At 40.1% G+C, this 15,652-nt stretch overlaps 1 protein-coding gene across 6 annotated transcripts in view; it reads left to right on the top strand.

Moving 5' to 3' along the window:
• Positions 1-15,652, top strand: part of LOC104125026 (BTG3 associated nuclear protein) — a 309,443-nt gene that overhangs the window by 50,364 nt on the left and 243,427 nt on the right. For all 6 annotated transcript variants that reach the window (XR_004841820.1, XR_004841821.1, XR_004841819.1 and 3 more), the window contains 2 exons: positions 4,097-4,264; positions 14,159-14,289. Coding sequence is in view for 3 of the 6 variants with exons in the window: in XM_009637422.2 (XP_009635717.1) it covers positions 4,097-4,264; positions 14,159-14,289 (299 nt within the window). In the remaining 3 variants the exon portion in view is untranslated. The remainder of the gene's footprint in view (positions 1-4,096; positions 4,265-14,158; positions 14,290-15,652) is intronic.

Raw genomic sequence — 15,652 nt, 5'->3', positions numbered from 1 at the left:
AAGCAAGAACCAACGTTCAAGTCTTCAAACCAAAGTGATTTCCTCTGCGCATTTCAGCGCAGCCCGTGTCTCTGAATTCTTCGTGCAGACCTTTTTGGCCCCCAAGCTGCTGCTGGTCTGTATCCTGGTCTATAGAAATCGCTCAAGCTCTTGCAGTTTGTTAAATCATTGAACTGTTTTAAGTCTCTGGTGTGTTTTCATAGAAAGCTTTGTTTAGCAAGTGAGGTTCCCAAAGCAAGCAAACTTTGGACTCGGTGTTTAAAAACAAGCACATCCTTTGTTTTGAATGTTACCGGCAACCATTCATTGTCCTAAATGAAAAGATGGCTAAAAACCCAGTCAGCCATCCTTAGATGATCTAAACCCTTTCCTTCCCTGCTCTTGTATAGGAGCATCTGCCTTCCAAAATCCTGTTGGCTTGCTGCCAAAGTGCTGAATTACATTGCTGAATGTATTTTTTGCGTGTTTTTAGCGGGGTTGTTACGGGGCTCATAGATACTGTGCTCCTTGCAGATTACAGTGCTTCAGGCTGCTTTTGACTAGCAAACGTTCTGAAGAAGTCAAATCCCTTCTCACTGAAGTATTTCTGTCTTTTCTAATACGGGCTTCCCAAAGTTAAAGGTCTCATTTGCTGAATCTTGCTTTAGTGCTGCCTTTCTAACTGGTTTTGGTATTTGACATAGTCAGAATGAGACAGCCGAAAGCTCTCCTGCATGTGATCGTTTATGGATAAAGAACAGAAAGTCAGCACGCTTCAGTTTTCTAAAATTGTTTGCACATGTTTTCGGGATGTCTCTTTCTACTACAGGTAAATCATATTTCTAATGTTATGGTGAACTTTTTATCTACTTACAAAATACTCCACTGTCATTAGCATTAGGTTTTTCTTCAGTCATCGGTGGACTGTTATGAAATGTGGTTGCTAAAGACCTGTTCGTAGAATAACATTTTAGATTGTAATACCAACTGGATAGATTTATACATCTGAAATTCGTTTAACCTTTATATCAACTATCTCTGTACTTATGGGCTAATTTTTCATGCCTAATTTGCCCATGCAGTTACTGTAACCGAGTATGCAGTCATGGTAAAAATCTGTGCAAACAGCAGGCGTTTCATCTGTATCAGTTTTACACCTTTGACCGCTGTAACAGCTAAGTAGGAGTTTAATGAGTGAGGGAAAAGAAATAAGCACTCCTGGCTTTGAAAATCTGTGCCTGCTGTCTTAGGTCTCTCTAGCCTAAAATCTTCCCTGACTCTACCCTGTGTAGCTTGTTCTCTATTTTCCATGCTTTCCTGTGTCGTCATGTTCTCTGCATGAAGGTAGTGATCTCTCTATCCAGTATTTCATGGCCATTCCTTATCACATTCGTTAAATGACAGCTTTTGCGATCCCTAAGTAGGAGGTGGTCTTTTCCTTTCTTTCCTCAATAAAGCAATTTCTGGGACGTTTTATGTCACAGCTCTGGCACTCATCATCTTTTTCAAGCTCTTGTCCTGCACGGCTTGGGTCTCCTCATATGAAGATCTCACCGCACCTGAGACTATCTGGTCCCAAATAACCTATATGGCTTTTGATTTCTCTTTGATTTAAGTGACACCCTGGCATATCCCATGAATGACGCTGTAGTAGTTAAAATTCCTAGCAAGACACTTTTCTATGAGAGTTTCCTCTGACCTACCGTTGATTCAGTCCCTTCTCTAAACAGAGCAGCATACAATGTGAAAGTCATTAAAATGTATTTATGAATGAAATACGGATATTTTTTCAAAAAAAACCACAGAGCATACGACTGTGTTTTATGTAGGAGTGCACAAGTACTTTTATATGTAGCGATAGCTGAAGTCGTATGAAGGGTTAAAGCACAACTGTTTTTATTGGACATTGCTGCAAACATTTATAAACCCACTTCTCTGTGTAGTGCCTATCAGTAAGAGATTACACTGAGAAATGCGGTCTCAGTATTTACAATACGGAATGTGCTTTCCTTTTGCTGACACCTATGGAAAGGAAACTGTTGCACAGCAGCGATGATGATTTCAGTGGATTTTCCTCCTTCCCTACTCCCACCCTCTTTTTGGAGACACAATGTGGGCGTTGTAAAGCAACCTCTAAGTAACGTGCTTGCTGTCACTTGCCAGGGAGAAATCTTGGGGCCTTTAAGGCACTTTTGAATGAGCTTTTTGATGCCAACGTTTTCCTCCTGTATGTGCTCTACTTTATTTCAAACTGCTTTTTGAACAGATCGATAAAAAAATTATTTAAAACATTGGCAAAGAAATGTGTTTAAAAAATGATGATGACTTAAGAGATCCAGGACTCCACTTAACTATCTTACTAACTTACTATCAGTAAGGTTGTCATTTCTGAGGACTCTGGGCTCACTGGTAATACAAATGAAAGTACAAAGCCCTTAGTTTGTGCAATCCTGGAATTTTGCAGCTGTAGGCCACAAATATCCTGTTGCTAGGACTATACAACAGCTTAAGCAAGTACTTCACAGGATCCGGATCCTATTTGAGAGTAGAATCGAAAACCCAGTAGGTTGAAAAGATAATTTTACTTAGCGGGGTATGGAAAACAGCAGATACTTAAAGGAAAATAAGAACCTTGGAGACCCCTCAAGCATAGTCATGTTGAGTAAAAGCATATAGGACAGCTTTGCATTGCTTTTTAACTGCAGTATTGCACGTCTAAACCTGGAAAGCTTAGAAGCACTGAAGTTTTAGAGAATGTTGAATGTTCAGATAGTTCTGTTCTAATTCACAGGTTCTGAACCTTTGGATTTACTTTTTCCTTCCCAGCTTTAAAGCCACTTGTCCAGATGTTGAAACAAGGATTCCTTGTTGCACCTGAAAGTCTTTTTGTTCCCTCTGTTTCCTGTATAACTAGGCTTGCCCTTCGGGTGCAGAGCTTGCACGTGATAACGAACCTGGTTTGAGTTGGCAGCAAGACTCAATCTGCACGAGTTTTGTTTCAAAATAATCAGTTTGAAGCACGAGTCAACGTTGTGTTTCTACAAGAGTTTGGCAACTTAGCACCAAATGCTGGAACGTGCATGATGTGGGTCTTTAAATGACTTAATACGAGTAGTAACACTTTCAGAAGATTCTAGTTTTGTGTTGCATTTTTATTGGATTCTGATGAATTTTGAACTGAGCTTTAAAAGAGTTTTTTGGGGGGCTTTTTTGTGGTGTTTTTTTTTGTTTGTTTGTTTGTTTTTTAATACGGAGCTTTATATGGCTTCCTGCTTATCAGACTTACCTTACACGTATTGTGGGGCACTCTCAGTGAGAAACAAAGCTTTATCCAGTTTTGGCTTTGCAGTGCTGGATCCTTCTGCTGGTCAGTGTTGCACAGCTTGAATGTAATAGCGCGATTTCCGTGGGTAGAAATGTAGATTAGAAAATTTCACAGACCACTGACATTTTTAAATACGTAACTGTGCATACGTATGGTTACTTCATTTTGTGAATAGCTGTTGAAATCGTATCACTGCATAGCTTTGGTGTTTGTCGTAATGTCATGGTATTCCTTTAGGCAGTGTCAAGCACAAGGGCAGCTCTAACATTTTCAGAGTGGCCTTGTTCACCTTGGTGTGACAGCGTGTCATCTATGCATTTTCCTGTAAATACAGATTTAGGCTGATTTACAAGTCATACGAGGAGCGGCTGAGGGAACTGGGGTTATTTAGTCTGGAGCAGAGGAGGCTGAGGGGAGACCTGATGGCCCTCTACAACTGCCTGAGAGGAGGCTGTAGGGAGGGGGGGGTCGGCCTCTGCTCCCTGGTAACGGGCGATAGGACGAGGGGGAATGGTTTGAAGTTGCACCAGGGCAGGTTTAGGTTGGACATTAGGAAAAACTTCTTCACCGAAAGGGCTGTCAGGCTCTGGAAGGGGCTGCCCAGGGAGGTGGTTGAGTCCTCATCCCTGGAGGGATTTAAAAGAAGGATGGATGAGGTGCTGAGGGACAGGGTTTAGTGGTGGGATGGCAGGGTTAGCTTAAAGGTTGGACTTGATGATCGCAAAGGTCTTTTCCAACCAAAGTGATTCTATGATTCTATTTTCACCCCTTTGTGTTCCTCTCTAATTACAGGTCACCTATTTTACAAGTTTGGAATCACAGAATCTGACTGGTATCGAATCAAGCAAAGCATAGACTCCAAATGCCGAACGGCTTGGAGGCGGAAACAGCGAGGGCAGAGTCTTGCTGTGAAAAGCTTTTCAAGGCGAACACCTTCATCATCGTCTTACAGTGGTTCAGGTAAAAATCCAAACCATCCTCCCAAACCCCACAAAAACCCAACAAACCCCAGCAGAAATGGAAACTTGTAGTAATAATGCCATTTGTTTCTTAATATACCTGAAAATTATTCTGATCTTGCGTTCTATTTACAGCAAGTGCATAGAGTACCCACAGATGTGAATATTTTGTGTAACAAAAGTGAATGGAGAAACCCACATTTCTCACAATTGAGTTTTTGGAGTGGATTTTACATTATTGCATATTTTTTTTTGAAGTACCATTTATCACTGGCAAAGAGGCCTCTCTGTTGCAGCGTAATTATGTCTACAGCACTCCTCAAGGAGTGTATCCATGTACTAAGTGAAACCAACCAGTTGTAGTTAAAATCATCACGGGCTTTCGGTGCAAGCCAACCACCTCCTGGTACATTGGGAGTTCTTCGCAGCCTCGTGGGGCTTGTACCAAAGTAGATCCCTGGTAGGATGAGCTTCTAATCCTGTTTCATCTGCAAATTGCAGTCACGCTCCTGGTTGCAGTGCGTTAATGATCCTAGAAAGGAGGCGAGATGTGTGTGTGTGTGTGTTCACAGAGGGAGAATGGAGTCTGTCGCTAAAACAGTAGTAAAATCCAGATTTGTCAGAAATGAAAGTGCAGTATATTCCAGTGCGTGAGAGAGATTGGCTTTGACTTGTACGTTATCTGAACGCCTGGCTTCACTGAGATGCTTGAGAACGTCCATCCACATGTGTTAACTGAAAAAAATCAGCACACGCAGCTTCGTGCGATCATCTGGGTTTTTTTTAACCATGTTCAGCTTTTTGAGTAGAAGGTCAAAATGTTTCTGCAACTAGTGTTCTTAAGAGGAGTCAAGTGAATAAATCTTTCTCAGTGTGTTCACACCATTTAGTAGGACGTGCTAAATTTTGTTCCTGAAGTATTGTCCTCTGAAGAAATTAAATATGTTGTAGGTGATTCTATATTTCCATATAGGTATGTAGGCATGAATAATAATAACAAATGAAAAATACTGACCTAAGAAGTGTTCTCAGAGGACATTTCTGGCTCATGCTTTTAATATAAAACAGTGTTATGGGACATTTGTACATCATATATTAAAAACAGTGTTTTGGAAGTGAGCCCAAAGAAAAGGAAGTAAGTTTATTTGCCTGCATAAAATTTTTGGTTGCATGTTAACACTAACCACTGTATCTCATGCAAAGAATGCCAAAATCTGCTTTCAATGGAAAATTTTATGTGCTGGAACTGGGATTCATATCCAAAATTCTCAAATTAAAACAACTAATCAATGTAATGATAACCATAAACCGTATATGTTGATGGGATTTTTATATCCAGTCTTTTAGCAATCAGTATTTTAGAATAAAAATGCAGTAGTAAGTGAATATTATGGGCTTGTGCTCATTAGACTGTACCCCTTGACTGTTGTTGAGATTTATTATTAAAAAATATTAATCTTTAATATCTTGCTTTGGAGATTTGGGGAGTCTGGCGTAGAGATATAAAGTGCAAACTCAGGCTCAGTGAATTCTTGTCTTCAGAAGGCCGTAAGATAATAAGTTTTGGTGGGGTTTTTTTGTTGTGGTTAAGCTGAAAACTCAGTTTTCCCCCGCCCCCCCCCTCAAGTTCCACTAATCTGATTTGTGAGTAAAATGTTCCACGGGTACAAAGACACCTGAAGTAACTCCCAGGATTTCAGCAGCCTGCTATCGGAGCAGGTGGGAGGCACATGGTATGGACACATGTGAGCTGGTTCTGCAAGAGCCATATTTTGGGTTGTGTGCCCTGGCTACCTCATGTGGCTGGAGTTGAGCTGGCTGCCTTTGGTACGTAAATCTCCAGGATTTTCCCAGGCGTTTTTATGCCACCCAGGTCTCCAGCTGTGCAGGCTATCTCATCTCCCCCCCGTCCCCTAGATAGCAAAGAGGCGACTGCATGTCCTTACAAAGATGTCTTTGGTCCTGAAGATGATGAAGGTCAGCTGAGGCATCTTGGCATGTCATTGGCAGGGCTGTGCAGCCAAAAGCAGAGTACCGGCAATAACATTAGCAGCTGCCTTTGGTAACGGTATGTGAAAATGTTCCCATGGCTTCAGAGTCTTTTGTTAATTTTCTTTCAAATGTTGCTCTTACTCAGAATGTTATTGGCATGGTTTTCTGGGAGGCTGTAAAGATGTTAGATGAATTCACCACTACATTCGCACCCGCTAGGAAAAAGCTTTTAGAAAAACAGACCACTTTTCAGAATCAGATGGTCCTTTGAACAACTAATTTGCATTCCAAAATCAGGTGGGAGTGGTATTCCACCTGGAGAAAGAAGAGGAGGCCTGAGGAAAAACAGGAGAGTGGGTTGAGAGGCTGAACGAGTATATAGGGAAAAGAAAGAGAAGAAAAGATGCAAGGAAAAAGATGTAGATTCACGCACGTTTAAAAAGGTAACTTTTGCATGACAGGGCTGTAATTCCACCGCTCTGTTCAGGTAACTTTGTGAACCGTTCAGACTTTGCCTTTGTGGTTTGACATCCCTGGAACCCCTCAATGGAATTACAGCATCATAATTCACAGGCATCTGTTCCTTAAGCAGGAAAGAGAAGTAATATTTCACAGCTCTGAAGTAGAGGAGGTCTGTATTTCACAGTTATGACAACATAGCTGTCAAATATGGCTTTTTAAAGTGTTACATATGAACCCAGACAGTTTTTATGGTAGCATTTGTTTCAGGGGGCGATTTAAGGTGAGCCTTGAATGGTCTGGAATTCAGCTACTTGAGAAACCGTCTCTCCCACTGTTGTTAGTCACAGCTATTGAGATCAGCTTCTAGGTGCTTTATGTCAGGTTGCTGTCTGCAGAAGAATACCTGTCCGTGGTTTCACCGAGTCATACATCGCTCCACGTCCATTCACGTATGACAGGCATCTGAGTTGTTTATCTGTTGGGTGGAATATAGTAGCTGCTTCTCACAAAAAATATAACAAAAGGGGGAAAAAAAAAAGGCTGTTAAAAGATTATGAATGGCTACCGTGTCACCTTTAGACTGTGAAGGATGCGGGGATATGCAGCGTAGTTTCTTGTATCACATCCTCTGAGCTGTTCTGAGCAGCTCTGGCTTTGACTCCGCTCACTCAGCGTAGGACCATCTGACATCTGTTCAAAGAAGCTATAATTATTTAGTTTGAGCAGGAAACTTAGGAGAGCGTGGTTCTGAGACTAGCCAGGTTAGGTCACGGAGCACCTTAAGCGAAGTGTAGCAGCTTCACTGATAGTTTCGATACCACAGTGGTGGCAGGCACGTTCAGTAGGAAAGCACTTTCATTTATGTCTTGTAAACAAGCATTTCAGGTTATGCCATGTGGGGGAAAAATTTACACACACGCTCACTCCTTCAACCAGGTTAAATACAATAAGCCATTTGTGGAAGTGCTTGAACCCACCAATTCTTAACTAAATGCTGACAATTTCCTAGGGAAGTTTTAGAAGTTATTCATGTAGTCTTCAGAAAGCACTTCCTTTTAAGATGCCTTGAGAGTAGCCACCTGGCATCACAGTGTTTACCATGCAGCTGAGCTGTTCTGAAAACATCGTTAAGAGGTTTAAATATGATTTTAGCATCCTGAGCGTTCATGGACAAACACCACGTTCCCTGCATGAACTTTTCCCAGAGTTTGGTATGGTTTTTCCACTTCTGAACTTGTGATTGTAGTATTTCATGTTAAAATTATGACCAAGAGGTGCAACAAAAAAAAAAAGGCTTGAGTCCAAAACTTTTATGTTTGATTGCCTTTAAGTAATGTTTTTCATCTGTTATCTCTAGGGTCTGATAATAGCAAGATAGCTTTCTGTTACGTCGTAGTATAATAACATGTTTTAATCAGCAGAAATTTATTGGCACTTTATTCAAGTGTTGCAAAGGAGTGCCGTTCTTTTATGTGTTACAAAATATTTTCTTAAATGCTAATGTGCTAGAAGTCTAGAATAACTCAGTAATTTCTGTTTGGCGTGAAAGTTGTTGAACATCTCTACATATCATTAAAAATAATATTTTGGTTAGACATGAAATAGTCTCAAATCAGTATGGTCACTGCCCTGCTGGACATCCTCCCCTGTGAATTAGGGGACTTGATTTTCCAGAGCTGCTTTTTAGCAGCAATTAATTTGCCTCATTTAAAATAAATAAATAAATATAGCAGCCTGAAACTCACCTGCCTGTGACCTGACTTGGATTTCTCTGGCTCTGAGGAATCTTGAGGGTGGTTGAACACAGTAACAGGTTGCCCAGAGAAGCTGCAGAGACGCCATCCCTGGCGACAGTCAAAATCCAGCGGGATGCAGGCCAAAGCAACCGGTTCTGGCTGCCCGTGCTTTGGGGAAGGGCATTGGATTAGGTTATCTCCAGAAGTCGCTTCCAACCTCATCTCTTTTGTGATTTTTATGAGTTCTTGCACACATAATAAATAATTCTTCTGTATTTACATCTAAAGAGGATTGCTATTCTTGAGCTTAGCTTATGTGCTTGGTGGACATGTCAAAACTTTTAGGTTTTTTCCACTTGTGCATAAAAGTTTATGTAGCACGTGGCTTTGATTTGAGTCTTGCAGTTAAAAATGATAACAGATTTCCTCTCTGCTTTGTTTATCATATGGAAAAATTAGCTATGCAGATGACACAGAAAAGCAGGAGGCTGAGCCCATAGTCCATACGAAGCCTTTCAAGTTTTTGGCGTTGAGATTCTGTGATAGTGTTCAAGTGTTAAGAGCTCAAGAGGAACTGATCTGCAGACAGAAACATGTCTAAGGAAGCTGGTAGGAAAATACGAATGAATGTCTTCGCTGTCCTTCACCCCCAAAGATATTAATCGAGATTGTTCTACATTTAATTGACTGTGAAGCTTTACAGTAGCCACAAGATTTATGGGTTGCATGAAGTTGTTGTAGCAGGCTGTTATATTTAGGCAGAAGTTGGTTTTCCCTATTTTATCTGGCTCTTCTGTTTGAAGTTGTTGCCTTTTGCAGGAGTTGAGGTATTAATTGCAGTGGTTTGCTCTGCTCTGCTCAGAGCCAACACTTTGGTCCGTAATGTGTGTTTTTTCTCTTGTTTTTTTTTTTCCTGACAAGAGTTGTACACATGGCTGCCATGATGACTTAGCTAGATACTCTTTTTAAAAAAAATGTTAGCAGTCTGTGGAGGGAAGGCAGTAGGAAATTAGTTTTTTGGGAGGAGGATTAATTGAAGAGTGCCTTCTCCCTTTCTTTTAATTTCTCTTAAGATTGTTAAAGCTGTTATCACAGTTTTCCATGTTGGAATTTTTAATTAGTTCTATGACTTTGGGATTTATATGTAGATTTAGGCTGAAGTGCTCAGCCTATGCTGAGATGTCACATATAAAAATGGATGTGCAGCCAAATCTTCAAAGCTGTTCTGCAAAATTGGAGGCATTTAGCACTGGATGAGTCAGGCTGAGATAATGGTTTACAGTATACAGTTTTATTTTTATTAATTGTTCAGTAATGGCTGTTTTTCCTGCATTTTGTTTTTGAGGACTGCTTTGCTGCATCTGGCCATTAACCTTTCATTGCTAGGACTACACATCAAGGAAGCAAGAAAATACGTCCTAGTCTGTAAGCAGAAGCGTGAGCCTGGGAAGCCTATATACTAGGAAAACAGTTTTGAATAACAACACGTAAGGAGACAGACCAAGCATGAATGCCCTCTGCTACGGAATCTGTACCTCCTACATTTCCTTTCAAAATGAGAAGCCAGATGCTCAACTGATAGATATGAAGTAGAATAGGAAAGAATTAGAAAATGCCAAAGGTTTTGCCTTTGAAGTAAGGAATTTTAAAACTGATCTTAGTTGATAATTAAACACACATAGTCTTGAAACAGTTACAAATTACATTTGTCTGACAAATCTAATCTTGCTCGGCGGTGTCTGAGGAAGATTAGCTTTGAGAAATGGGACAGAAGTAACTGCTTCAGTAGGGGTGATTTTGCCAACTCTTCAACATTTGTCTGAGAAGACAGCCTCACTTAGGCTAAATTCTCTTCGACTCATAAGCACACGCACTAAACGAACGGAAAATGTAAAACATCCAGTTTCAACTTGGGAGGAAGGAGTATTTCAGCAGTCGGGGGTTTTTTTTGCATGGTGATGAAGTATCACAGCTTAATCACCTGTGGAATGGTCAATGAGCCATCTTCTGTTCTGTGGGTGGCTCCATAGCTGTTCCATCCCATGGAGGGTGCTCTGGGACCGCCGTGGATCACGTGCTCGGTAGCAGCACTACATAAGGTGCTCGGCTCGTGTCAAAGTGCCCCTTTGTAACGAGTGCAATGGAAAATTTCAAAGCAAGAGTTCAGCTGTACGGCTTCTCGGTGCCAGGGATTCTCTAATGTATCAAAGTTGTAAATGTGAGGCTAGATAGTTTACATGATAGTGATTTATAACTGTTGACCTATCCTCTATTCAAGCTGTGTGCTATTCATGTTTGTGTTTGTTTTTAATGGGGAATGTTTAAAAATGGATAAATATTACTTCTTTCTGGACAGAGATTTCAAGGGGAAAAACAATGCTTATAAAGGATGTTTTGTTTTTAGACACTGTTGAATCCTCTCTCTTCTTTCTTCCTAAGAAGAAAAAAAAAAAACCTCACGAAAATCCAGCAATAAAAGAAAGAAAACCTAACTGTGGTTGTTGCAGTGAAGCCAAACTGAAATCTGTGTGACCATGTGAGATGTGCAGTATGATTGCATTCACTCTCCTATTCCCACCTCTGAAAAGCAGCCTAATTTCTGGCATCTGTGAAGCAAAAGATGGTTTACAAGTAAAGGCTTTTGGACTTTACAGTTAAAAAATGTATTTCAATATGTACATATATATGTAAATATATATTTTATCTGCTGCAGCTCATTTCTTTGATACTCTTCTATTGCATAACTTAATTAGAAAAGAAATACTTGTTATAGATGCATCTTCCTGTTTTCTCAGAAGTACAGCATTGCAGTTTGTAATGGTAGGTGTAAGCTACAGGAAAAGTACTGCTGGGAGGTTACTAAATATGCATACAATGCATATGAGTGTATACACGCACACATCTAAATGAAGGATTATGTATTTGGATGCTGTGGATTGAGTAGAAGCTGAGTTGTAACTCAACTCAGCTGTTGAATTACCTAGCAGGGGACCAGGAAGCATGAACAGGCTGCCCAGGGGGGCTGTGGAGTCTCCTTCTCTGGAGATACTCAACCCCCCCTGGACGCTGTCCTGTGCCCCCTGCTCTGGGTGAGCCTGCTTGGGCAGGGGGGTGGCACTGGGTGAGCTCCCAAGGTCCCTCCCAACCCCGGCCAGTCTGGGATTCTGTGATGATGGAAAGACAGAATCACAACAGAATGGACTAGTGGTAGCATATAGGAAGCAAGATGAATGACAGGGGGCTTGCTTAGCCATTTAGCATCCTAAAAAAATGATATTTGTAAAATAAAGAATACAGAAAATTAATTGCATAAAGTACTATTAGAACTGAAGTAATAGAAATGAGAGAAAAAGTGAAAGACACAGAGGCTTAGGTAAACGGATCTTTCTAGAATATCTGTTACTTTCAGTGACCGTGACGAAGCCGCTGGCAATGGAAAGCATGATCTACTATCAGAATCTGAACAAATCCCATTGTTTACTTGGTTGACTGCGCAGTTTCTCATACTACGTACAGGACTCTTCTGCCAATTGTGATCTGTTAATCCCATCCAGAATTCTGTACAGCAAGCTTGCATTGTACAACCGTGCAGGAAACGCTGGAATCGCACTGTAAGCACCAGGACTATATTTAAGAAAGTCTAAACATTCTGCAGTTACCTACTAGTCAAATGTAAGGCATTAAAGATGTAAGTCCAATAGACACAAATACGTACTTGTTAGGTTTTGCTCAGTTGCTGCAGATGTGTCCTGGTTGTAGTTACGTCTTTGCAGATTGTTAATGCAATTAGAGCTGTCTGGTTGAATTGTGAAGCCACTAAACTTTTAAAGAAATAAATAAATACTAGCTTGGGGATTTTGAGTTAGTTTCCAGTTCCCATGTTTAGATTGAAAACTCAAAATTATCTTCCTACACAAACATTTGCGGATAGGATGAAAAAACCCCAAACTGATGATTTTATTAAAAGAACATTTCCATTAAAATACTTGTGTGAGTGGATGAAGCTCATTCTTGCACAACTAACATTCTCTTTTCAGTATAAATCCTAGCCTATTAACTAGAGGTACTGCAGTTCTATGAAACATGGCTTCCTGCTGTGTTGGTTCAAAAAAACCCACCATCATTTTAAAAACCGAAATACATCAGTCAGCTGTGAGCAGGATGAGGCCTATCTAGGGCTTATTTAAGCAACACGTAAAATCTTGTAAGGAAATGATCTACAGTGGCAGTGGAGTGACACTGTTTCTTAAATATTTTCATTATCACTTCTGGTATTTGGACAGCTTAAAAGCCCTATAGTATCAAATGTTACTACCCATTAGATGTTAATGTGTTTTACATTACCTTGTAGCATAAAAATCATTGTCAGAGCCATAAATGATTTAGAAAAATTGTAAAGCACTTAATGCTTCAGAGATTTCATTCAAAGTATTTTTTGTGGCATAGCAAAACCAAAAAGTTAATATTGTTTACAGGAATACTGTATGTAAAAAGTATTTCTTCAAATACATTATTCTGTAAGCCCTTGATGACTGTCCCGTTCTCCAAGATGTCTCAAATGAAAAAAAAAAAGGGAAGAAAACTAGGACCGATGCTGAATCTTAGTATGATGCTAGTATGAGATTAGTAGGACATGGGGACATTTTAAGGTTTTTCCTAGCAGTGTGGGCTTGAACTTGTCCCATGTGCTGCAAAAGTGTCATTGATCGATAGCCCCAAGTTTTTTTCCTGGTTCCTAAAAGGATCTGTCGGGATCTAGTGATACATTTACCTGTAGGAAGACCCATACACAGCATTGCGCTCTGGTCCGTGGTATTCCACCTCAGCCTTCCAGTACAGAATTATTGATGTTGTTAGTCTCTCAGTATCACCAACACCAGATGCATAAAGTCACATTTTAAAAGAAAAAAAGAAGTATTTGAGTGCTTTTATGCTTAAAAAAAAAATCTAGTTCTTTTTCTTTGCCTTTTGCCTTTCACACTTCGAAGTATCCTTTCCCTGCAGCAGGAAAACCTAGAAATGAATCTCTGATAACGTCTGCTTCGAATGCAAGTTGTTATCCTCTTGAAATCATGCGATGGTTTTCCTGGTGGTTGTCACTGCTACCCGAAGATAACAGCCAGGTGTCTTCCTTTTTGTAGGAGCATTTTCAGGAGGCCTTGCTTTGCAGTGGGAGGTCAAGAAGTAAACCTGCCAGTTTGAGGTTAAAAAAAAAAATAAAAAAAAAATTCCAGGCTCATGTGTGTCACTAGGAATTATAGATGATGGTCTTGAAAAACACTTGAGAGCTCTCCTTTATTTATGTGATAATTCCAGTTTAGCTTCAAACGTACCCTTGTGGTGGTGGTGGCAGTAATAGTTCTCAGCTACACAGGTGTGCAAAAGAAAGCGTTGAACTGCTTAGGAAATGGATGTGGTTTTGCTGTGATCGGACTTTTACAGTTGCAGAGTCTTTAATATAGAGTTAAAAGATGCTTTTTGAACGTATGCTTTCTCAGAGACAAAACAGCCTTTGGAACTCCTATGGCATTTGTAGCAAATCTACAGGTGAGCAATGAACGTGCCTAAGAATATTCACGTATAAATGATCTGCACCTACTTACTGACTGCATTTCTTTTCCACAGTGTTTAAGTATGCGTTGTTGCATGGCCACTGGCATGAGATCTACACATATCATAAAGCTGGATTTTTGTCTCTTTTTCAGAGGGTTCGCAGAGTTCAGTTTCAGCTTCTAATGAGCTCCAGCAGAACCAGCCCCAGGCGCTGCACTATGCACTAGCCAATGCTCAGCAGGTTCAGATCCACCAAATAGGAGAAGATGGACAAGTCCAAGTAGTATGTACTCAACTTTTTCTAAATTATTCCCTTTAAACAATCTAGGTTATTGCAAACTTTGCTTCAGTTGAAATTTAATTTTTTTATTTAAAAAAACATGACCTATCATCACTTCTTAAGCATGATTTTCAGAAAATAGACATTGAAGGCTTATGAAAAAAATTTTTAGAGTTATTTGGCAAAAATCTTCATGCAGGATTTGCTCACATATGTAGAGCTGACTGATCTCTGCCTGCCTATTTGCTTGCACTTGCAATAATAATAATAATAATAATAATAATAATAATAATAATAATAGCAGACCCACTGAGCATATGATTTACACTTCAGAGGTAGTTCCCTAGCTATGGCTTTCAAAACAAGAATGCCTCTACTTATTTATTTTCATTCTAAAAAAACGTGCATTCTCAGGCATTTTTGAACATCTGTTAGCTGAATCCTTTACATGTTTATTCATTTAGATACATGTATGTAAGAAATGGTTATAAAGATTTATGGTTTTTAAGCCTGAGACTCCCACCATAATTCAGGCCGTGATTATTTTTATATATGCTTTTAGTGCACTCTGCAAAAACTCACCTTGGCTTTGGTTCCCATGTTTGACTACAAGGATTGCTTTAAATTCAAATTTTAAAAAAAAAAGTAGAAGAAAATAATGAAATAATGGATTGTGTGGCATTTCTGACACGCGGCATTCAGAAACTGAATTATATCTGCACACTCATTCTTTTGTGGTAGAAACCTGAGAATTTAATGTGTGAAATCTGTCTGCCATTAGTTTTCAAAAACTTCAGGCTTTGCAGTTTACAGCGTTTATGCACGGTCACATAACATAGGAACTGTTCCACTGATGGTGTTAGTGTTGTTGAAGGTACCCAGCAGTCTGAGTATGGGCCAGCGCTCAACTGTGCCAGGCACAGAACAAAAAGAAAGGCGCACAGACACGTACGTACCCGTTCCGCACAGTGATCATGGAAGCCCACTTTCCTTAGAAACTAGGCTAAAGAAACAGATGGAAATGGGCAAATAAACAAGAATTCTTGAGGGATGTTAGTCAACAACATAAACTGTAGTACCCAGTGGTCTGGCTGTTGCAGAGGTTTTAGCCGCGCCATTACAAAGAAGTCTGGAGTAGGATAATGAAGCATCTTTGGTAGATATTTATAGTATTTTCTCCCCAAGTAAGAGCGGCGGTGCAGGAGAGAAGGAGCAAATGTGCCCAATGGAATAATTTTCCCATGAAGAATGAAAACTCTCTATTTAGACACAGGGAATACTCAGGTCTGGTCATGTAGAGCTGCAGATAGTGTGGAAATGGTGACGTTGCTCAGAAATGCGATGAAGAAAAAAGGGCTTTGAAGGA

The sequence above is a fragment of the Egretta garzetta genome, unplaced genomic scaffold (assembly GCF_000687185.1).
Source record: "Egretta garzetta isolate BGI_Z169 unplaced genomic scaffold, ASM68718v1 scaffold284, whole genome shotgun sequence".
NCBI classification, from domain to species: Eukaryota; Metazoa; Chordata; class Aves; order Pelecaniformes; family Ardeidae; genus Egretta; species Egretta garzetta.
Note: the sequence above shows the minus strand (reverse complement) of the source record. Positions and strands in the feature narration are given on the sequence as shown.